The sequence below is a fragment of the Scyliorhinus canicula genome, chromosome 2, assembly GCF_902713615.1.
Source record: "Scyliorhinus canicula chromosome 2, sScyCan1.1, whole genome shotgun sequence".
NCBI lineage: Eukaryota > Metazoa > Chordata > Chondrichthyes > Carcharhiniformes > Scyliorhinidae > Scyliorhinus > Scyliorhinus canicula.
The window spans coordinates 287,188,265-287,212,502 of record NC_052147.1 but is presented as its reverse complement, the minus strand read 5'-3'; the positions used below and the strand labels follow the sequence as shown (position 1 = coordinate 287,212,502).

The 24,238-nt window shown below is 49.8% G+C and overlaps 1 protein-coding gene across 7 annotated transcripts in view; it reads right to left on the bottom strand.

The window, feature by feature from the left end:
- LOC119962230 (natural resistance-associated macrophage protein 2-like) overlaps positions 1–24,238 on the bottom strand; it is a 95,471-nt gene that overhangs the window by 31,979 nt on the left and 39,254 nt on the right. For all 7 annotated transcript variants that reach the window (XM_038790212.1, XM_038790213.1, XM_038790214.1 and 4 more), the window contains 5 exons: positions 14,535–14,641; positions 12,769–12,839; positions 10,235–10,302; positions 4,192–4,347; positions 567–725 (listed from right to left, as the gene is read on the bottom strand). In XM_038790212.1, the coding sequence (XP_038646140.1) occupies positions 567–725; positions 4,192–4,347; positions 10,235–10,302; positions 12,769–12,839; positions 14,535–14,641 (561 nt within the window). The remainder of the gene's footprint in view (positions 1–566; positions 726–4,191; positions 4,348–10,234; positions 10,303–12,768; positions 12,840–14,534; positions 14,642–24,238) is intronic.

Here is a 24,238-nt window from a genome sequence, read left to right as displayed (position 1 = left end):
GTTAAGTCCCCTTACGTTCCAGGTGACTATCCTGGTGGGGGGCTTCTGCCCCCTCGTTGTTATTATACTTCTTGACAACGCACGCTCATCATTCTAATTTCTCTCCATTTATATTTTGTGTTGTCCTCTGCTGGGTTCTAAAATTTTCAGTCTCCTGGTTGAGCGCCTGCCTTTGCAGCATCGAATATCTTTCAGTTTGATACTATCCTTAACTTCCTTAGTGAGCCACGGATTGAACATCCTTCTCATAAAATCTTTTTTTATTAAGATTTGTGAAGTATCTCTTTATATGTCTGCCCCTGCAACTCTACCATCTTACTTCAGCTAACTCTCTCATAACTTTATAATTGGTTTTTTTTCATGTTTAAGACATCTGTTTCAGACCCTGGTTTCTCACCCTCAAACTGAATGGGAAATTCTACCATGTTATGATCACTCTTCCTTCGAGGATCCTTTCTCTATGAGATCATTAATTAATTCTAGTTCAATACATAGTACCTAGTCCATAAAAGCCTGTTCTCTGTTTGGTTCCAGAAGGTATTGTTCAGACAGAAGTATTCACTCACCACGTCCATGTTAGATTTCCCATAGAAGGCAGCTCCAAACACAGCAATGACAAATATATTGATGAGCAAGGAAACAAACAGCGCGATGGAGCACTCGATCAGGTAATACTTATTTGCCTCCTTCACCTCTGTTGGTCTGGAACGATTAACCTGTCTACTCTGGGGAAACACAAGGAGAAATAATCCAGCAAGTGACTAATAGAGGTCAATATCTCGGTAGCCCGGTAGCACAGGTGTTAGCACAGTTGCTTCACAGCTCCAGGGTCCCAGGTTCGATTCCCAGCTTGGGTCACTTTCAGGGGCTGGTTTAGCTCACTCAGCTGAATCGCTGGCTTTTAAAGCAGACCAAGCAGGCCAGCAGCACGGTTCGATTCCCGTACCAGCCTCCCCGGACAGGCGCCGGAATGTGGCAACTAGGGGCTTTTCACAGTAACTTCATTGAAGCCTACTCGTGACAATAAGCGATTTTCATTTCACTTTCTGTGTGGAGTCTGCACGTCCTCCCCGTGTGCGTGGGTTTCCTCCGGGTGCTCCGGTTTCCTCCCACAGTCCAAAGATGTGCAGGTTAGGTGGATTGGCTAAGCTAAATTCCCCTTAGTGTCCGAAAAAGGTTTGGTGGGGTGACGGGGATAGGGTGGAGGTGTGGGGTTAGAGTGAAGGTATGGGTTTAGGTAGGGTGCTCTTTCCAAGGGCCGGTGCAGACTCGATGGGCTGAATGGCCTCCTTCTGGACTGTAAATTCAATGATTCTATTCCAATGATGGTGTCGACGGCACATGTTAAAGATAATTAAAAGATTCAATGAGATAGGTACAGAAACTATATCCCCTGGGGGGGGGGGGGGGGTCCAAAACAAGGGGGGAGAACCATAAAATTGGAGTCGGACCATTCAGGGATGATGTGAGGAATCACTTCCTCACACAAAGGGGGTGGAAATGTGTAATCAAAAAAAAACCTCATGGTCCTGATTTGATTGACAGGTCAGTTGGTGTAGCATTTGTTGAAAAATGAAATGAAAATCACTTATTGTCACGAGTAGGCTTCAATGAAGTTACTGTGAAAAGCCCCTAGTCACCACATTCCGGCGCCTGTCCGAGGAGGCTGGTACGGGAATCGAACCGTGCTGCTGGCCTGCTTGGTCTGTTTTAAAAGCCAGCGATTTAACCGAGCGAGCTAAACCAGCCCCTCTGTTCTGGGAGTTTCAATAATTGTTTACTGACATTTCTCTGAGGTGTGTTTGAGAATGGTTTTACTGATTTCCAAAAGCTACAATTCCCTCAGCAGTGGTTTTTCATTTCACGGTTTTAATTACAGATTAAAGAGCTTATTAAAGGACTATCTGTCTTTGATGTGGTGTATGAGTAGAAGTTTGTTTCTTTTCATCACAGATTAATCACTTGAGATTTTTTTTTTAAATTTAGGGTACCCAATAATTGTTTTCAATTAAGGGGCAATTTTTGTGGCCAATCCACCTCACCCGCACATATTGGGTGAGATGGCATGGGGGGTGTTAAGGGCCAAGGGGGTAATGGGGGCTCAGGGCTAAGGGACCTCAAATCTTATAACATAACTGAGACAGTGTCCTAAAGTACTGGGGAGGACTGACTGCAGTATTAGGCCACTCCCATGGCTACCTACGCATGTTTCTGGGCTTGTCGATCCTGATTTCAATGCCCCCCCCCCCCTCCCTCCCCATCCCCATTGGAGTGAAGATGGTGCCATACGGGAGTGACTGCCCACCGCCCGGCCCAGCTGCTCCTGCCTTGGTTTTCAGATGTGGAAACTTTGCACCTTGCCCAGAGGGGCTGGTTTAGCACACTGGGCTAAATCGCTGGCTTTTAAAGCAGACCAAGGCAGGCCAGCAACACGGTTCAATTCCTGTACCAGCCTCCCCGGACAGGTGCCGGAATGTGGCGACTAGGGGCTTTTCACAGTAACTTCATTTGAAGCCTACTTGTGACAATAAGCGATTTTCATTTCATTTTTCATTTCAACAGCTTTCAATCTGGGGCCCCCAGGTCCCCATGGCAACCGAGCCACCCAGGCTTGTTGTCGGACAGAATCCAGGACAGATCATTCCCCCACTTTACCTTGAATTAAAGAGACAGAATCATTGAATAAAATCTCTCATCCATTACACCTCCCTCGCCCGGGATAGCAAACACCATGTCCAGCACCCCATCCAGGTCTGCAAACCCCAGATCAAAGCATAATCCTGCAGCCCGTTTGATTGGGGAAAACAATGGGCAGAGCAGTGATTGTTAAATAGTTAAATTAACTCAGGTAGAGGGGGACAGTAACAGACCAACAGGAATATTACCGGAACAACTGAGAGAGAAATTGATCAGGTTTATGTGTGAGATATGAAGATAGTGTGAACAAAGAACAAAGAAAATTACTGCACAGGAACAGGCCCTTCGGCCCTCCCAGCCTGCGCCGATCCAGATCCTTTATCTAAACCTGTCGCCTATTTTCCAAGGTCTACTTCCCTCTGTTCCCCGCCCGTTCATATACCTGTCCAGATGCATCTTAAATGATGCTATCGTGCCCGCCTCTACCACCTCCGCTGGCAAAGCGTTCCAGGCACCCACCACCCTCTGCGTAAAAAACTTCCCACGCACATCTCCCTTAAACTTTCCCCCTCTCACCTTGAAATCGTGACCCCTTGTAACTGACACCCCCACTCTTGGAAAAAGCTTGTTGCTATCCACCCTGTCCATACCTCTCATGATTTTGTAGACCTCAATCAGGTCCCCCCTCAACCTCCGTCTTTGCAACGGAAACAATCCTAATCTACTCAACCTTTCTTCATAGCTAGCACCCTCCATACCAGGCAACATCCTGGTGAACCTCCTCTGCACCCTCTCCAAGGCATCCACATCCTTCTGGTAATGTGGCGCCCAGAACTGCACGCAGTATTCCAAATGTGGCCTAACCAAAGTCCGATACAACTGTAATATGACCTGCTGACCCTTGTACTCAATACCCCGTCTGATGAAGGCAAGCATGCTGTATGCCTTCTTGACCACTCTATCCACCTGCGTTGCCACCTTCAGGGTACAATGGACCTGAACTCCCAGATCTCTCTTTACATCAATTTTCCCTATATTGACCATATAGTCCGCTCTTGAATTGTATCTTCCAAAATGCATCACCTCGCATTTGCCTGGATTGAACTCCATCTGCCATTTCTCTGCCCAACTCTCCAATCTATCTATATTTTGCTGTATTCTCTAACAGTCCTCCTCGCTATCTGCAACTCCACCAATCTTAGTATCATCTGCAAACTTGCTCATCAGACCACCTCTACCTTCCTCCAGGTCATTTATGTAGATCACAAACAACAGTGGTCCGAGCACGGATCCTTGTGGAACACCACTAGTCACCCTTCTCCATTTTGAGACACTCCCTTCCACCACTACTCTCTGTCTCCTGTTGCCCAGCCAGTTCTTTATCCATCTTTATCCTTTATTCATTATTCTTTACCCATCTAGCTAGTACACCCTGAACCCCATACAACTTCACTTTATAGTGATTACCTATAGTGATTAGTGATTACCTCTTGTGATCAGGATAAGAGCAGTAGTCACATTTTACTGTTACTTATCACTAACAGGAGTACTTACCTTGACCAGAGCTGAGTGGAGGTAGATATTATGGGGCATTATAATTGCCCCAATGATACCCACAGCCTGAAGCAGTTCATTCCTTCCACACCCAGAGCAGTACGGATAGAATAATCCCTTCACCACCTCTCCTTGGTCCGGTTTTACCATCACGTACTGTACAGAGAGAGAGAGAGAGCGAGTTAGTGAGTGACTGTAACCCACACTGATTATAGAATCAGGGTAAACTTCAGACTATCCCTGTCTCCTCCCTGTATCTTCCCCACTCTGTTAATCCTCTTCAAACACATTGTAGCACAATGGTTAGCACTGTTGCTTCGCAGAGCCAGGGTCCCAGGTTCGATTCCTGTCCCCGTGTGTGCGTGGGTTTCCTCCGGGTGCTCCGGTTTCCTCCCACAGTCCAAAGATGTGCAGGTTAGGTGGATTGGCCGTGCTAAATTGCCCCTCAGTGTCCAACAAGGTTGGGTGGGCTTAAGGGGTTACGGGGATAGGGTGAAGGTGTGGGCTTGGGTGGAATGCTTTTACCAAGGGCCGGTGCAGACGCGATGGGCGGGATGGCCTCCTTCTGCACTGTCAATGCTATGATTCAATGTGATAGATATGTTCTGCAAATTCACCACAATGTCATACAGAGCAGAGCATCTGTGATTTCACTGATTGGTGGATCAGACAGATGGGTCTAATTAGTCACCACATTTCTGTGTTGGTGCCAACTACCCCACTACCGCTCGATGGTCGGTTTTGATAAGCTCGCACCAGTCCAGGAAAGAGGTGAAGCCAATCCCACTGACCCAGAATGCTACGTCCTGAATATTTCCACCACCTCACCTTGTGTGCCAGGTACTGACTGTTGTGTTCTGCTTCTTCATGTAGCATAAGCTGCTTCCTTGATGTATGCTTTGACAAAGGAAGCTCCTGACTTGGAGATAGGTTCAACACATTTATTGAACAGTTAACAATTCTCCTACTTGAGTTCGACTCTCCTGCTAATCTTGCTTTAGTAACTCAGTCTAACTAACCAGTCTGCTCTAAGCCACGTGGTGGGTGTGATGCTTCCGATCTGCCCCTGTCCTACTCTCTAAGTGTCACAATAGCTTGTGTGCCCTGTCCTTATATTTGGGTTGTGTAATGCCCCTTTGTGGTAGTGTCACCTCTGGGTGTCTTGACAGCCCATTGGTCGTGTCCTATTCTATGTGTTCATTCGCTGTATGTCTGCATGTCATGGTGTTTCTGGTGCTCCCTCTAGTGTTTACTTAGCCGTAGTGTATTTACATTAACCCCTTGTGTATTTACAGTGATGCATATCAGCACAGTCACCCCTTTTTTCATGTTACATATTTTCTGTACATTGTTAACGAAAATTGAACAAAAACAGGTAGATAAGTGACTACATGGAGAAGTTATGATGACTGTGATGACGATACAAGAATAGTTATGATGACATTGAGGATCATACAATACCAAATAATAGTTATGAGTCCAAAGTTCATGAATTTACACGGCCGAGTGTCTTTCTTGTGCTGTTATGGAAGTGTCGATGTTGATGTTGTCATTCCGTTGTGAACGCCGTCAGTGTCCTGGTGTCCGGTTCACTGGAATCATCTTTGGCTTGTCGATGCTTCCCGTCTGGAGCCCTTTCTGGTTCACTTGAATCATTTGAGGTGTCTTGATGCTCCCCGTCCGGAGTCAAAACTTTCAGGAATGCATTTTCTCGTGGAAAGGCTGGTGTGGATGAGGTGTGAATTAACGTGGTGTCACTGGAGTCACTAGTAGCCTCACTTTGATTGTCGAGTGCCTCTGTACATTCTAGCTGAGATCTGTCAGTCTCGCTGAGATGTCGCACATCTTGTATGGGAATTGTGAAGCCTTTGTCACTTGTCGCACATACAGTGGGTAGACTTTCAGTGTCTTCTTGTCGGTTAGATGAGCTGGGTAGACTGTCAGAGTCTTTTTGTTGTTCAAGTGAGCGTGGTAAACTGTCATAGTCATCTTGCTGTGCACTTGAGCGTGGCAGACTTGCATCGTCTGCTGCTGGTTGCTCAGATAAGGTTGCTAGGCCTTCATGGTCTTGTTCATGCAAGGACTGCTCTCTGGAGTCTTACGTTGCTTCCGTCGTGGAGTCTGTCAATGAGCTCTCTGTGGAGGCTTGTACCGCTCTCTCTGTGGAGTCTGGCATCATTCCCTGCGTGGAGTCGGGGACTCTTCGTGGTGTGTGGACCACTCTTTTGGCAGCAGGCCACTCTCTGTGGGCTTGTACTGCTCTCTGTCTCTTGGCGTGAGGCCGCAGCAGAATCCTGTACTCGTGGATCGGGATGTCGTCTATGTTGGGCTGAGGATCCTCAAATCCGATGAATTCATCCATGTCCAAGTCGGATGCTTCAATGTACACATCATCTCGTTGCGTTTCGGACTTGGTACTGTGGTCGCTACGTCCAATGATGAAATCATCTTTCGAGTCGCAGTCTTCACGGCCATATCATCACGTTTTGTGTCGGAGCTGACATTGCGCTCTCTGTGTCCAAGGAAGAAATCATCGTCTGAGTCGTAGTCTTCAAGGACTAAATCATCTCTTTGGGCGGTGCTAACTGCTTGTTGCAGGGTTCTGTGGAGGTTACTTTCAGCTACTGGTCAAAGTTCAGGCATTGTGCTGTTGTTCCAGGTGAAAGAATTGTGTTTTCTGGTTTAAAATTTTTTTCCACTATTTTTGGACATTTCCCCTTTAAATGGGCGTGGTCCGGGGCCTCTGACATCATGACGCTTGTGACGTAGAGCGAAGGAATGGATTGCGCATGCGCAGATCGCTTTTCCTTCACTGTGCGTTCTTTTCGCAACTGCGCATGCGCGGTTTCTCGCACATGCACAAAACAGTTTCGCCGGTTCGCGTTTTCTGGAGAACTGCGCATGATGGCTGCCAATCAAAATTGCCGTTTGCTTCTGTTGCAAGCCTACCTTTGCCTCTTGGTGAGCATTGGCACCAGTTTTACCGATTTCTGTTGTGGTCACCTCGCAGTAGTTTTCAAACTTGTCTGAGACTCTCTGGAAATCTCTCTTGTCCTGCCCCGTGGAGTACTTGAAGGATTTCTGTTGCACTTTCACCCGCAATGGTGAGTAGAAGATCTATCTTCTCAGCACCGGCCACGCCATCTAGGTCGGATGCTGCCACGTAAATCTCAAATCTCTGTTTGAATGCACGCCAGTTGGTATTGAGATTGCCATGGTACCTGAGGAACCGGAATCTCAATCATCTTGCCTGGGTGCTGTTGCTGGTAGTCACGGATCTTTCTGAGTTGAACTATATAGATTCAACAGGCAATGCTGGTACCATGTTGTGTTATGCTGCTTTGTGTCGCATAAGCTGCTTCCTTGATGTATGCTTTGACAAAGGAAGCTCCCGACTCGGAGATAGGTTTAACACATTTATTGAACAGTAAACAATTCTCCTACTTGAGTTTGACTCTCCTGCTAATCTTGCTTTAGTAACTCAGTCTAACTAACCAGTCTGCTCTAAGCCACGTGGTGGGTGTGATGCTTCCTGATCTGCCCCTGTCCTTCTCTCTAAGTGTCGCCTGTGGAAAGAGACGGAGCATGTGTGCCCTGTCCTTATATATGGGTTGTGTAATGCCCCCTTGTGGTAGTGTCACCTCTGGGTGTCTTGACAGCCCATTGGTCGTGTCCTATTCTATGTGTTCATTAGCTGTATGTCTGCATGTCATGATGTTTCTGGTGCTCCCTCTAGTGTTTACTTAGTTGTAGTGTATTTACATTAACCCCTTGTGTATTTACAGTGATGCATATCAGCACAGTCACCATCTCTGCTCAATCAGGGTCAAGGATATTTCACACAGGGGAATTTGTACCAGGGCTCCATCTCTGTAAGATCATCCCCTTCGCCTGTCACCATTCTCAAACTAAGCTCACCGACAGTTGATTAAGATTCAGGAACGTGACTTTGCTGAGAGAACGAAGGATAATCTGGGAAGTTTAGGGAGCCTTGGATAACGAGGGATATTGTGAACCTCATCAAAAAGAAAAAGGAGACTTTGGTACGGTCCAGAAGGGTGAGAACAGTCGAAACCTTTGAGGAGTATAAAGAAAGTAGGAAGGTACTGAAGCGGGAAATTAGAAGGGTTAGAATGTATCATGAAAAGTCCTTGACAAGCAGGATTAAGGTGAAGCCGGAGGAAATGGGCGAGGTAGTAAATGAGTACTTTGTATCAGTGTTCACTACAGAAAAGGACTTTCTGGAAGAGGATTCTGGGTAGGGTGTGTGGACAGTCTGGGTCACGTTGACATTGAAAAGGAGGAGGTATTAGGTCTTTTAAAAGATATTAAGGTAGTAAATCTCCTGGGCCGGATGGGATTAATCCCAGGGTACTGAGGGAAGCAAGGGAGGAAATTGCTGGGGCTCAGACTGACATCTTTGTATCCTCATTGGCTACAGATGAGATCCCAGAGGCTGGAGAATAGCTAATGTGGTATCGCTGTTTCAGAAAGGTAGCAGGGATAATCCTGGAAACTATAGGCCGGTGAGCCTCACGTCGGTGTAGGTAAATTATTGGAGAGAATTCTCAGGGACAGGATTTATACCCATTTGGAAACAAATGGATTCATTAGCGATAGACAGCATGGTTTTGTGAAGGAGGTCATGCCTCACTAACTTGATCAAGGTTTTTGAGGAGGGTTCGAAGATGATTGATGAGGGAAGGGTGGTGGATGTTGTTTACATAGACTTCAGTGAAGCCTTTGACAAGATGCTTCATGGCAGACTGGTACAAAAGGTCAAGTCACATGGGATCAGAGGTGAGGTGGCAAGATGGATACAGAACTGGCTCGGTCACAGAAGGGTAACAGTAGAATGGTGTTTTTCTGAATGGAAGGTTGTGACTAGTGATGTTCCACAGGGATCGGTGCTGGGGCCTCTGTTGTTTGTGCATAAACAATTTGGAGGAAAATGTAGCCGGTCTGATTAGTAAGTTTGCGGATGGCACCAAGGTTGGCGGGGTGGCAGATAGTGTTGAGGATTGTCAGAGGATACAGCAGGGCATAGATAGGTTGGAGATTTGGGCAGAGAAATGGCAAATGGAGTTTCATCCAGACAAATGTGAGGTCATGCATTTTGGTAGGTCTAATATAGAGGTGAAATATACCTTAAATGGTAAAACTCTAAGGAATATAGAAAGTCAGAAAGATCTGGGCGTGCAGGCCCACAGATCTTTGAAGGTGGCAACACAAGTGGACAAGGTCAAGAAAGCAGACGGAATGCTTGTCTTCATTGGACGGGGCATCGAGTATAAAAACTGGCAAGTCATGCTGCAGTTGTATAGAACCTTGGAAAGGCCGCTCTTGGAATATTGCGCACAATTCTGGTCGCCACACTACCAGAAGGATGTGGAGGCTTTGGAGAGGGTGCAGAGGAGGTTTACCAGGATGTTGCCTGGGATGGAGGGTGTTAGCTATGTGGAGAGGCTGAATAGACTCGGACTGTTTTCATTAGAAAGACGGAGTTGAGGGGCGACCTGATCGAGGTCTACAAGATTATGAGGGGCATGGATAGAGTGGATGGGCAGGCACTCTTTCCCAGGGTGGAGGGGTCAGTCACCAGGGGGCATAGGTTTAAGGTCCTGTGGGGCAAAGTTTAGAGGCGATGTGAGAGGCAGGTTTTTTACACAGAGGGTGGTGAGTGCCTGGAATGCGTTGCCAGGGGAGGTTGTGGAAGCAGATACATTAACGGCGTTCAAAAGGCATCTTGACAAACACATGGATAGGATGGGTATAGAGGGATACGGCACAAGGAAGGGCTGAGGGTTTTGCCAACGTTGGTATCATAACCGGTACAGGCTTGGAGGGCCGAAGGGCCTGTTTCTGTGCTGTATTGTCTTTGTTCTTTGTTCTTTGTTTCAATTCCGATTGAGACATTCCCGGTTGATGTTAGAATCTGGGAATGCTCCTTTTCTGTCAAACAGCCTTTGGATATGATTTGAAATGTTGGGAATGTTGGGAATCTCTTTGTGTAAAAAGCACCATTGCCGATCCGTATCTTTACCTCATATCCAAATGTTACTGCCATAATGGTGATCAGCAAAACAAAGAAGGCTTCTAGCTTTCTGAGACCTGGAATCAGAATGTAATCCGTTAGCAGTGAACACATCCTGACAGAGTCACCCCTCAGGCACAGATCCCAGCTATTTATTTTTAATCAATTCTTCCTCGTTTAAATGACCCTCTCGTAAGAACATAAGAACATGAGAACTAGGAGCAGGAGTCGGCCATCTGGCCCCTCGAGCCTGCTCCGCCATTCAATTAGATCATGGCTGATCTTTTGTGGACTCAGCTCCACTTTCCGGCCCGAACACCATAACCTTAATCCCTTTATTCTTCAAAAAACTATCTATCTTTATCTTAAAAACATATAATGAAGGAGCTCAACTGCTTCACTGGGCAAGGAATTCCATAGATTCACAACCCTTTGGGTGAAGAAGTTCCTCCTAAACTCACTCCTAAATCTACTTCCCCTTATTTTGAGGCTATGCCCCCTAGTTCTGCTTTCACCCGCCAGTGGAAACAACCTGCCGGCATCTATCCTATCTATTCCCTTCATAATTTTATATGTTTCTATAAGATCCCCCCTCATCCTTCTAAATTCTAACGAGTTCAGTCCCAGTCTACTCAACCTCTCTTCGTAATCCAACCCCTTCAGCTCTGGGATTAACCTAGTGAATCTCCTCTGCACACCCTCCAGCACCAGTACGTCCTTTCTCAGGTAAGGAGACCAAAACTGAACACAATACTCCAGGTGTGGCCTCACTAACACCTTATACAATTGCAGCATAACCTCCCTAGTCTTAAACTCCATCCCTCTAGCAATGAAGGACAGAATTCCATTTGCCTTCTTAATCACCTGTTGCACCTGTAAACCAACTTCATTGTATTCCATCTGCCAGACCCTAGCCCATTCACTTAACCTATTCAAATCCCTCTGCAGACTTCCAGTATCCTCTGTACTTTTCGCTTTACCACTCATCTTAGTGTCATCTGCAAACTTGGACACATTGCCCTTGGTCCCCAACTCCAAATCATCAATGTAAATTGTGAACAATTGTGGGCCCAACACGGATCCCTGAGGGACACCACTAGCTACTGATTGCCAACCAGAGAAACACCCATTATCCCAACTCTTTGCTTTCTATTAATTAACCAATCCTCTATCCATGCTACTACTTTACCCTTAATGCCATGCATCTTTACCTTATGCAGCAACCTTTTGTGTGGCACCTTGTAAAAGGCTTTCTGGAAATCCAGATATACCACATCCATCGGCTCCCCGTTATCTACTGCACTGGTAATGTCCTCTTCACCCACAGAGTAGTGAGCCTGTGGAATTCACTACCACAGAAAGTAGTTGGGTCCAAAACATTGCTGCAGGGATTCTCCAAGCTGGGTTGGAGAATCCCGGTGACGCTGGAAATTCCCGCCACACCGGTCTGATGCCGGGGCACGATTCTCCGGCGACCGCAAAATCGCCGCCAAGCGCACGCGCGTGGTCTCCATGGGCGACTGGCTGAGTCCTGCCGGCGTGGTTCCAATCTGGTACCACGTGGTGGGAGCTTGGACCCGTGGGTGCGCTGGTGGTCCTGGTGTGGGGCGGAGGGATCAGACTCCAGCGGGGGGCCTGCATGACGGCCAGGCCCGCGCTCGGGGGCTACCAATTGGCGGGCGCGCGTGATCTGGAGAGGGCCTACCTCCTTCTGCGCGAGCCCGCTGTGTGGCTCTGACATGTTGCGTAGCACTGGTACGGAGACGGCCTGCAGGGCCGCGTATGGCCGCCGTGGCAGCGCACAGCACTCTGGCGCCATGCACCACTGAATCGCTGGGCCAAGGGCATTGATGCCGGCGTTAAACACTCCGGTGTTTACGCCGGCGTCAACACTTGGCCGGGATTTTGGAGAATCTCGGCCTGTATGTTTTCAGGAAGCAGTTAGATATAGCACTTGGGACGAAGGGGATCAAAGGATATGTGGAAACTGGGATTCGGCTACTGAGTTGGATGATCAGCCATGATGATAACGAATGGTGGAGCAGGCTCGAAGGGCCAAATGGCCTCCTCCTGCTCCTGTTTTCTGTGTTTTCTGAATTTCTGTGTTTCAAGAACTAAACATTCACAGTCCTCTGGCGTAGAGAATTCCAAAAATTCAAAACTCAATGCGTGGAGACATTTCCCCTCCTCACAATGCTACCCTGAGACATTGATCGCTGGTTTCAGATGCTCTAGCCTCTCAGAATCCACCTTGTGATCTAGAAGACTTTTATACGTTTCAGATGGATCACTAAACTCCAGAGAATACAGGTCTGGCCAACTCAATCTCTCCTCAGGACAATCCCCTTCCCCTGGAGCCAGCCTCGTGAATCTTTGTTACACTCCCACCTCCTCCTGCAATGAGGAAATCCCAACCACACATAGCTGTGGAGAAAAAGCCAATCCTTCGCAGAGCCAACCTCAGAGCACCAAAGACGATGAGAAGAAAGAAATAAAATTAAAAGTTGCAGAGAACGATATTCAACACGAGGACTAATACATACCAAATTTTTCAAAAAACAGGAACGTGAAGGTGTCCACAATAGTGATAATGACTCCTCCCCAAAGTGGAATCCTGCAAGAATCATGAATATTTAGCCAATGCTTTAAGTGAGCACCAGTAAATTCAAAGATAAGGAAAAGGTTAGAACAGATCCTACGATACTGATTTAGATATTGCCTATGTAATTCCTGACAAATCTGGGTGTTGATGCCCAGAAAGGCTGAACAGTTCCACAAGGGCACAATACTGACGGGCATACTGACAGACCCAGAGTTACCAGCTAAGCATCTCACCATTCACTCCCTCCACCACCGACAAACAGTATCAGCCGTGTGTACTATCTACAAGATGCACCGCAGTAACTCACCAAGGCTCCTTCTGCAGCACCTTCCAAACCCACGACCATTACCACCTAGGACAAGAGCAGCCGATACCTGTACCTACACCGCATGGACTGCAGCGGTTCAAGAAGGCAGCTCACCACCACCTTCTGAAGGGCAATTAAATGCTGGCCTAACTGGCAATGCTTGCGTCTTACCAAGGCGGATCCCACAGATTTCTCTGTCACCCATCCATATGTCAGTGAACACTGTGAATTACACAATCTGGTTCAAACTCTGACTCTTTCACGGAGGATTGGAAGTCTTCATTCGTTCCTCTCGAGGTCGAACCTCTGTATTCCCTCCCAACACAGCTCGGACTCCCTCAGTGACTGCTCACCTCGCCTTCAGGGTCTCAGTCTTGTGTCCCATGGGCGATGTTCCCCTTCCATACCCCAGTCTGCATCCCAGCACCGACTCGCGGGAACACACTCAGCTTGTCATCACGCCCAGCAACACTCCACTGCTCCCAAGGGTCATCTTTGCCTCAGAGTCACCAATCTTCTGCTGCCTTTCTGCCCCTGCAGAGCTTCTCCTGATCCTTCACTAGAACCATAGCCCCCCCCCCCCCCCCCCCCCCCCCCCAGTGCAGGAGGAGGCCATTTGGCCCATCCTTTTGCTTCTCCTGTCAGTGGTTTCCCCCACTGGTCTCCTCCTCCCGATGGCTCATTCCCCTGTCTCTCCCTGTCTCATTCTCTGGGACCTGTCCATGTCCCAGGATTCCTCTGTTAAAGCAGCCAATTCCTGGCTTCCGGGATCAGGTATTCCTCCCATTGCAGGTGCACTGGACACTTGTCCCTGGTTCGAAGACCTCACGATGCTAATCTCTGCGTGCGCAGCCCACTCCCAACCACACACTTGCACCAATTCCCAGGGTCTGTTGGGACCTGTCCTGACCTCTACCTGGAATTCAGGCAAGTTCTTAGTTCTTAACAATCTCAAGAACTAAAAAATATTGCCTGCAATGATTTATATGTCACATCATAATACAATTATTTTCCAATATTTCATAGAATTTGCAGTGCAGAAGGAGGCCATTCGGCCCATCGAGTCTGCACCGGCTCCTGGAAAGAGCACCCTACCCAAGGTTAACACCTTCACCCTATCCCCATAACCCAGTAACTCCACCCAACACTAAGGGCAATTTTTGGACACTAAGGGACAATTTATCATGGCCAATCCACCTAACCTGCACATCTTTGGACTGTGGGAGAAAACCGGAGCACCCGGAGGAAACCCACGCAGATAGGGGGAGAACGTGCAGACTCCGCACAGACAGTGACCCAAGCCGGGAATCGAACCTGGGACCCTGGAGCTGTGAAGCGATTGTGCTATCCACAATGCTGCCGTGCTGCCCTAAATGTGTTTTGCTTCTCGAACACCTTACCGTTGATTGGAGAGTAGATTGATGGCAATCGCTGTACCAATCACTTCTTGCATGTCAGAGCCGATGATGGCGAACTCAATCATCAGCCACAGCATTATACGTGGATACTGAAACACAGAACAGCGGTATTCTCCGTCACCAAATTCCACCAGGAATGGAAATCACACAGTTACCAAGAGGGGAAGACATCAGGGCTGACTGCTCAGTGGGGACGCTTTCAGAAGGATGTTGCCAGGGCTGGGAGATTATGAGGAGAGATCGGAAAGGCCGGGGTAGTTTTCCTTCGCACAGACGAGGCTCAGGGGTGACCTAATTGCGGTGCACAAAATGACGAGGGGCGAGGGCAGCCCGGTGGTGCAGTTGGTTAGCCCTGCTGCCTCACGGTGCTGAGGTCCCAGGTTCGAATCCTGGCTCTGGGTCACTGTCTGTGTGGAGTGATGGAACCATCAATTCACCAGACACGTGTTTTCCGATATGAATATAGGCTTTAATCAACTTACTTCAGAGCCAGCCTGTTACCCATCGAAGAACTCTCGGTGAACTGCAGGCTGACTCTGGACAAGGGTATTTATACAGCAGCACAAGGGGGAGGAGTCGTGGGCGGAGCCAAGGGTGGAACCCTGTACAAGCTCCTGAGCATTCCCAGAGCTACTCCCCCTAGTGGTCGGGTAACGCTACTGTGCTTAAAAAGATACAGTGTGAATTACCATGTTATATTCACCACATTCACCCCCTGCAAAATAATCAAGTCCGGCGGGGGTGGTGGTCTACAAAGTAAGTCTGTCCGGTGGTCGAACTGTCCGCAGTGATCTGCGGAGCACCGGGGTTGCAGCCTCTTGCGGTGGCTGGATGGGTGTTGTGTGCTGGGGTACGATGACGGACTCCAGGGAGGGTTGTGTCCGAGCTTCATACTCTCCTGGTTCGACCGGGGACTGGGGTCGCTGGGGGCTGGCCGGCGTGGGTGCGCGGAACTGGTGGAGCGAGCTCGTGGGCTCGGGAGCGTGAGGGGGCGGCAGCATGGGGTGTAGGGTGAGGGGTCCTTCTGTGGGGGTAGAGGGGGCGCTGGATCCGGCGGGTGCCAGATCCCGGAGGGATACTGTGTCCTGACGGCCGTCAGGGAACTCGACGAATGCGTACTGGGGGTTGGTGTGGAGCAGGCGCACCTTCTCAACAAGGGGGTCGGTTTTGTGTGCCCTGGCGTGTTTCCTCAGGAGTACGGGGCCCGGCGTCCTCCGCCATGCCGGAAGTGAGACCCCCGTGGTAGTGCCCCTGGAAAAAATGAAGAGCCTCTCGTGAGGGGTCTGATTGGTCGCTGTGCACAAAAGGGACCTAATAGTGTGGAGCGCGTCTGGGAGGACTTCCTGCCACTGGGAGACTTGGAGCTTTCTAGACCGGAGGGTCAGTAGGACGGTCTTCCAGACCGTCACGTTCTCCCTCTCCACCTGCCCGTTCCCCCTGGGGTTGTAGCTGGTAGTCCTGCTCGAGGCAATGCCCTTGTCGAGCAGGTACTGACGCAGCTCGTTGCTCATGAAGGACGAGCCCCGGTCGCTGTGCACGTAGCTGGGGAAACCAAACAGGGTGAAGATGCTATGCAGGGCCCTGATGACTGTGTGGGAGGTCATGTCGGGGCACGGGATAGCGAATGGGAAACGGGAGAACTCATCTACAACGTTTAGAAAGTAAACGTTCTTGTTAATTGAGGGGAGTGGCCCTTTGAAATCAATCGCGAGGCGTTCAAAGGGCCTAGAAGCCTTGACCAGGTGGGCCCTGTCTGGTCTATAGAAGTGCGGTTTGCACTCTGCACAGATCGGGCAATCCCTGGTGACCGCTTTTACCTCCTCGTTGGAGAAAGGCAGGTTTCGGGCCCTGATGTAGTGGGCGAGCCGGGTGACCCCCCGGGTGGCAGAGGTCATTGTGGATGACTTTCAATCGGTCAATCTGCGCGCTGGCGCATGTCCCGCGGGATAGGGCATCCGGAGGCTCGTTGAGCTTCCCGGGTTGATATTTAATATCGTAATTGTAGGTGGAGAGTTCGATCCTCCACCTCAGAATTTTGTCGTTTTTAATTTTGCCCCTTTGCGAGTTGTCAAACATGAAGGCAACCGATCTTTGGTCGGTGATGAGGGTGAACCTCCTACCTGCGAGGTAGTGCCTCCAGTAACGAACAGCCTCCACGATGGCTTGTGCTTCTTTCTTGACTGAGGAGTGTCGGAGTTCTGAAGCGGAGAGGGTATGGGAGAAAAATGCGACTGGTCTCCCTGCCTGGTTTAGTGTGGCTGCTAGAGCTACCTCTGAGGCGTTGCTCTCAACCTGAAAGGGAGTGGATTCATCCACCGCCCGCATGGCTGCTTTGGCGATGTCCTCCTTGATGCAGCTGAAGGCCTGGCGTGCCTCAGCTGACAGGGGAAATCGTGTGGCCCTAAAGAGTGGGCGGGCATTGTCCGCATATTGAGGGACCCACTGGGCGTAGTAGGAGAAGCCCAAGCACCGTTTGAGGGCCTTGGGGCAATGGGGGAGGGGGAGTTCTAAGAGGGGGCACATACGGTCCGGGTCTGGGCCCAGGACTCCATTTTCCACGACGTAGCCGAGGATGGCCAGTCTGTTTGTGCGGAACACGCATTTCTCCTTGTTATATGTAAGGTTTAATTTCTGTGCTGTCTGGAGAAAACGGTGGAAGTTGGCGCCGTGGTCCTGCTGGTCATAGCCGCAGATGGTGACATTGTCCAAGTACGGAAACGTGGCCCGCAGCCCGTACTGGTCCACTATTCGGTCCATTGCTCGTTGGAACACCGAGACCCCATTGGTGACGCCGAAAGGGACCCGGAGGAAATGGAAGAGGCGGCCATCGGCCTCGAATGCCGTGTAGTGGCGGTCCTCCGGGCGGATTGGGAGCTGGTGGCATGCAGACTTCAGATCCACCGTGGAAAAGAGCCGGTACTGGGCGATCTGATTTACCATGTCTGCAATCCTGGGGAGGGGATACGCGTCGAGGAGCGTAAATCTATTTATGGTCTGACTATAGTCGACAACCATACGGAATTTTTCCCCGGTCTTAACGACCACCACCTGAGCTCTCCAGGGACTATTGCCGGCCTCTATAATCCCCTCACTGAGCAGCCTTCGGACCTCTGCTCTGATAAATACCCTATCCTGCCGGCTATACCGCCTGCTACGAGTGGCTACGGGTTTACAGTCCTTTGTGAGATTGGCGAAGAGAGGAGGGGGGGGGATTCGCAGCGTAGCGAGGCTGCAGATAGTGAGTGGGGGCAGGGGCCCGCCGAAGCTGAGGGTGAGGCTTTTGAGGTTGCATTGGAAGTCTAGGCCTAATAAGAGTGGCGCGCAGAGTTCGGGCAAAACGTAGAGTTTGAATTTAGAGTAGCTAGCGCCTCGGATTGTGAGTGTCGCGGTGGTGCGTCCCTGGATCTGGACCGAATGGGAGCCTGAAGCGAGCGAGATAGTTTGCCGCACGGGGAAAACAGGGAGCGAACAGCATCTTACCAGGTCTGGGTGTATGAAGCTCTAAGTGCTCCCGGAGTCGAAGAGGCATGGCGTGTTGTACCCGTTGATTTGGACCTCTGCCATCGAATTTCGCAGATGCTTCGGGCGTGATTGGTCCAGAGTGACTGTGCTGAGTTGCGGGTAGTCGGCGGCTCGATCAGCTGTGCTGGAGTGGCCCCGTGATGACTGCCCTCTGAGTTCATAGTCGTACTCTTCCGATGAGTTGTCCGAGCGTGGAGATTCAGGTCGGGCCCATGGATCGCACATGGCGGGCGGCGAGGAAGAGGGCGTCCAAGATGGCGCCCCCCATGAGTCGCACGTGGCCGGCCACATGGTGGAGGTTTGCCAAGAAGCCGGCGGGAAGCACGTGGCGGGAAGGGGCGGAGTCGGGGCATAGGCCGCAGCGTTTCGGGCCCCGCGGGCCTGCGGGTGTGGGGAGCGATTACTTTGTGCCGCTGGGGAGTTGGAAGCTGGGGCCCTTTTTGCGAGGCACACTCTCGCGTAATGGCATTTCCGCCCGCAGCTGCTGCAGGTCATGTTGCGGGCCGGGCAGTGCTGCCGCTGGTGCTGGTTCTGGCCGCAGTAATGGCAGGCTGGAGCAGCATAGTGGCTGGGGCAGCATAGTGGCTGGCTGGAGCAGTGTAGTGGCTGGCTGGAGCAGCATAGTGGCTGGGGCAGCATAGTGGCTGGAGCAGCATAGTGGCTGGGGCAGCATAGTGGCTGGCTGGGGCAGCATAGTGGCTGGAGCAGCATAGTGGCTGGGGCAGCATAGTGGCTGGCTGGAGCAGTGTAGTGGCTGGCTGGAGCAGCATAGTGGCTGGGGCAGCATAGTGGCTGGAGCAGCATAGTGGCTGGGGCAGCATAGTGGCTGGCTGGGGCAGCATAGTGGCTGGAGCAGCATAGTGGCTGGAGCAGCATAGTGGCTGGGGCAGCATAGTGGCTGGCTGGAGCAGTGTAGTGGCTGGCTGGAGCAGCATAGTGGCTGGAGCAGCATAGTGGCTGGGGCAGCATAGTGGCTGGCTGGAGCAGCATGGCGGCTGACTGGAGCAGCATAGTGGCTGGAGCAGCATGGTGGCTGGCTGGGGCAGCATGGTGGCTGGCTGGAGCAGCATAGTGGCCGGCTGGGGCAGAATAGTGGCTGGAGCAGCATGGTGGCTGGGGCAGCATAGTGGCTGGGGCAGCATGGTGGCTGGGGCAGCATAGTGGCTGGGGCAGCATGGTGGCTGGGGCAGCATAGTGGCTGGGGCAGCATGGTGGCTGGGGCAGCATGGTGGCTGGGGCAGCATAGTGGCTGGGGCAGCATAGTGGCTGGAGCGGCATGGTGGCTGACTGGGGCAGCATAGTGGCTGGGGCAGCATAGTGGCTGGAGCAGCATAGTGGCTGGGGCAGCATGGTGGCTGGCTGGAGCAGCATGGCGGCTGGGCGGCCGCGTAGCACAGGCCTGGGGGAGTCGCTGATCGGGGGCCCATGATTGAGTTGCGGGGTCCGCGGGGAACAAGTTAAGGCTGCGGAAGGAGACCTCCATCGTGGTAGCAGCTTCCACAGTCGTTTCTAAGTCCTGGGCCCCCTTTTCCAGCAGTCGTTGGCGCACATAGTTAGACCTGAGGCCCGCTACAAAAACATCGCGTACAGCAAGTTCCCTGTGTTCAGCCGCGGTAACCGCTTGGTAATTACAGTCATTGGACAAATTATTGAGTTCCCTTAGAAATTCGGCGAGTGATTCTGTAGGCCGCTGGCGGCGAGTCGTGAACACATGGCGTGCGTAAACTTTGTTAATGGGCCTTACATATATCTTATCGAGTACCGCTAGCGCTGCAGTATATGAACCGGCCGAGTTTAGTTGCGTAGAGATTCGGTGGCTCACCCTCGCGTGCTTAGCTTCTGTTCCTCTGTCGTTTCGGCTGTGCTCGCTTCTGCCAGGTAGGCCTTAAAGCACCGCAGCCAGTGGGAGAAGATTTCTTTAGCCTCTGCATCCTGTGGGTCGAGTTCAAGTCGTCCAGGCTTGAGGGCAAATTCCATGATCGATCTTGACTGTTCTTAAGTTGATTAAATTGATGGAACCATCAATTCACCAGACACGTGTTTTCCGATATGAATATAGGTTTTAATCAACTTACTTCAGAGCCAGCCTGTTACCCGTCGATGAACTCTCGGTGAACTGCAGGCTGACTCTGGGCAAGGGTATTTATACAGCAGCACAAGGGGGAGGAGTCGTGGGCGGAGCCAAGGGTGGAACCCTGTACAAGCTCCTGAGCATTCCCAGAGCTACTCTCCCTAGTGGTCGGGTAACGCTACTGCGCTTACAATATACAGTGTGAATTTACCATGTTATATTCACCACATGGAGTTTGCACAGTCTCCCCATGTTTGCGTGGGTTTCACCCCCACAACCCAAAGATGTGCAGGGTAGGTGGGTTGGCCGCGCTAAATTCCCCCTTAATTGCAAAAAATGAATCGGGTACTCTAAATTTAGAAAAGAAATGATGAAGGGCGTAGGTATGGCAGACAGGAAAGACTTGTTTCCCCGAGCTGCAGGTCAATTACCAGGGATTATAAATCAATAAAAAATCATCTTTATTGTCACAAGTAGGTTTACATTAGCACTGCAATGAAGTTACTGTGAAAAGCCCCTAGTCGCCACACTCTGGCGCCTGTTCGGGTACACAGAGGGAGAATTCAGAATGTCCAATTCACCTAACAGCACGTCTTTCAGGACTTGTGGGAGGAAACCGGAGCACCCGGAGGAAACCCACGCAGACACGGGGAGAACGTGCAGACTCCGCACAGACAGTGACCCAAGCCGGGAATCAAACCTGGGAATCTGGTGCTGTGAAGCAACAGTGCTAACCCCTGTGTTGCCCCCATTCTGGATTTATGGGTTATGGATTGAAGGTGATTGGGAGGAGGATTAGGGGAGACATGAGGCAAACCATTTTCACCAAGTGTGCGCTGGGAGTCGAGAATTCACAGCCTAAGTTGATGGTTGAGGTTGAAACTCGAAACTCATTTAAAAGGTACCTGGATCTGAATCTGAAGCGCTGGAACCTGCAAGGACTAAGTGCTGGAAAATTAGATTAGAATTAGCCACTATTTTCTTCTTTGTCTTTGATTTGGCCGTTGCAGACACGATGGACTGAATGGCCTCCTTCTGAACCATAACCGGTCTATGGTTCTACCGGTAACCAATTCCAGGCCACTTAAAATCTATTGTCAGAGGCGGACTGGAATTCCTCAGTGGCCTCCAGGCTCCTAGGGGCAAAGGGCAAAAGGCCCACATGGGCAGAGATAGCTTCTCCTGCCAGACTCGGTAACCAACATCCCAGGCAGGCTGGAGGCCCTCACTGCCTGCCCAGCTGCACGGCGAGAGGGCTTTCCACTCACTATGGTGGCCTCGCTACTAATTCCAATTTAAGGGAGATGCCCCCAAAAGTTCAAAGGAGAGCCACCCACCCCCTATGATGCCGGCGTTGGACTAGGGTGACCACAGTGAGAAGTCTTACAACACCAGGTTAAAGTCCAACAGGTTTGTTTCAAAGCACTGCTCCTTCAGTGAGTTAGGGAAAACAGTGATTGATCCTCACCCTGCTGAATAAACAGTGACTCTGTACAGTCACACAGTGAGTGACCCTCACTCTGAATAAACAGTGACTCTGTACAGTTACACAGTGAGTGATCCTCATCCTGCTGAATAAACAGTGACTCTGTACAGTTACACAGTGAGTGACCCTCACTCTGAATAAACAGTGACTCTGTACAGTTACACAGTGAGAGATCCTCACCCTGAATAAACAGTGACTCTGTACAGTTACACAGTGAGTGATCCTCGTCCTGAATAAACAGTGACTCTGTACAGTTCCACAGTGAGTGATCCTTACCCTGCTGAATAAACAGTGAGTCTGTACAGTTACACAGTGAGTGATCCTCACCCTGAATAAATAGTGACTCTGTACAGTTACACAGTGAGTGATCCTCACCCTGAATAAACAGTGACTCTGTACAGTTACACAGTGAGTGACCCTCACCCTGCTGAATAAACAGTGACTCTGTACAGTTACACAGTGAGTGATCCTCACCCTGCTGAATAAACAGTGACTCTGTACAGTTACACAGTGAGTGACCCTCACTCTGAATAAACAGTGACTCTGTACAGTTACACAGTGAGAGATCCTCACCCTGAATAAACAGTGACTCTGTACAGTTACACAGTGAGTGATCCTCGTCCTGAATAAACAGTGACTCTGTACAGTTACACAGTGAGTGATCCTTACCCTGCTGAATAAACAGTGAGTCTGTACAGTTACACAGTGAGTGATCCTCACCCTGAATAAATAGTGACTCTGTACAGTTACACAGTGAGTGATCCTCACCCTGAATAAACAGTGACTCTGTACAGTTACACAGTGAGTGACCCTCACCCTGCTGAATAAACAGTGACTCTGTACAGTTACACAGTGAGTGATCCTCACCGTGCTGAATAAACAGTGACTCTGTACAGACACACTGTGAGTGATCCTCACCCTGAATAAACAGTGACTCTGTACAGTTACACAGTGAGTGACCCTCACCCTGAATAAACAGTGACTCTGTACAGTTACACAGTGAGTTACCCTCACCCTGCTGAATAAACAGTGACTCTGTACAGTTACACAGTGAGTGATCCTCACCCAACTGAATAAACAGTGAGTCTGTACAGTTACAGTGAGTGACCCTCACCCTGAATAAACAGTGACTCTGTACAGTTACACAGTGAGAGATCCTCACCCTGCTGAATAAACAGTGACTCTGTACAGTTAGACAGTGAGCGACCCTCACCCTGAATAAACAGTGACTCTGTACAGTTACACAGTGAGTGATCCTCACCCTGCTGAATAAACAGTGACTCTGTACAGTTACACAGTGAGTGATCCTCACCCTGAATAAACAGTGACTCTGTACAGTTACACAGTGAGTGATCCTCACCCTGAATAAACAGTGACTCTTTACAGTTACACAGTGAGTGATCCTCACCCTGAATAAACAATGACTCTACAGTTACACAGTGAGTGATCCTCACCCTGAATAAACAGTGACTCTGTACAGATACACAGTGAGTGACCCTCACCCTGAATAAACAGTGACTCTGTACAGATACACAGTGAGTGACCCTCACCCTGCTGAATAAACAGTGACTCTGTACAGTTATACAGTGAGTGATCCTCACCCTGCTGAATAAACAGTGACTCTGTACAGTTACACAGTGAGTGATCCTCACCATGAATAAACACTGACTCTGTACAGTTACACAGCGAGTGATCCTCACCCTGAATAAACAGTGACTCTGTACAGTTACACAGTGAGTGATCCGCACCCTGCTGAATAAACAGTGACTCTGTACAGTTACACAGTGAGTGATCCTCATCCTGCTGAATAAACAGTGACTCTGTACAGTTACACAGTGAGAGATCCTCACCCTGAATAAACAGTGACTCTGTACAGTTACACAGTGAGTGATCTGCACCCTGCTGAATAAACAGTGACTCTGTACAGTTACACAGTGAGTGATCCTCATCCTGCTGAATAAACAGTGACTCTGTACAGTTACAGTGACTGATCCTCACCCTGAATAAACAGTGACTGTACAGTTACACAGTGAGAGATCCTCACCCTGCTGAATAAACAGTGACTCTGTACAGTTACACAGTGAGTGATCCTCACCCTGAATAAACAGTGACTCTGTACAGTTACACAGTGAGAGATCCTCACCCTGAATAAACAGTGACTCTGTACAGTGACCCAGTGAGTGGCCCTCACATGAATAAACAGTGACTCTGTACAGTTACACAGTGAGTGATCCTTACCCTGCTGAATAAACAGTGACTCTGTACAGTTACACAGTGAGTGATCCTCACCCTGCTGAATAAACAGTGACTCTGTACAGTTACACAGTGAGTGATCCTCACCCTGAATAAATAGTGACTCTGTACAGTTACACAGTGAGAGATCCTCACCCTGCTGAATAAACAGTGACTCTGTACAGTTACACAGTGAGTGATCCTCACCCTGAATAAATAGTGACTCTGTACAGTTACACAGTGAGTGATCCTCACCCTGAATAAACAGTGACTCTGTACAGTTACACAGTGAGTGACCCTCACCCTGCTGAATAAACAGTGACTCTGTACAGTGACACAGTGAGTGACCCTCACCCTGAATAAACAGTAACTCTG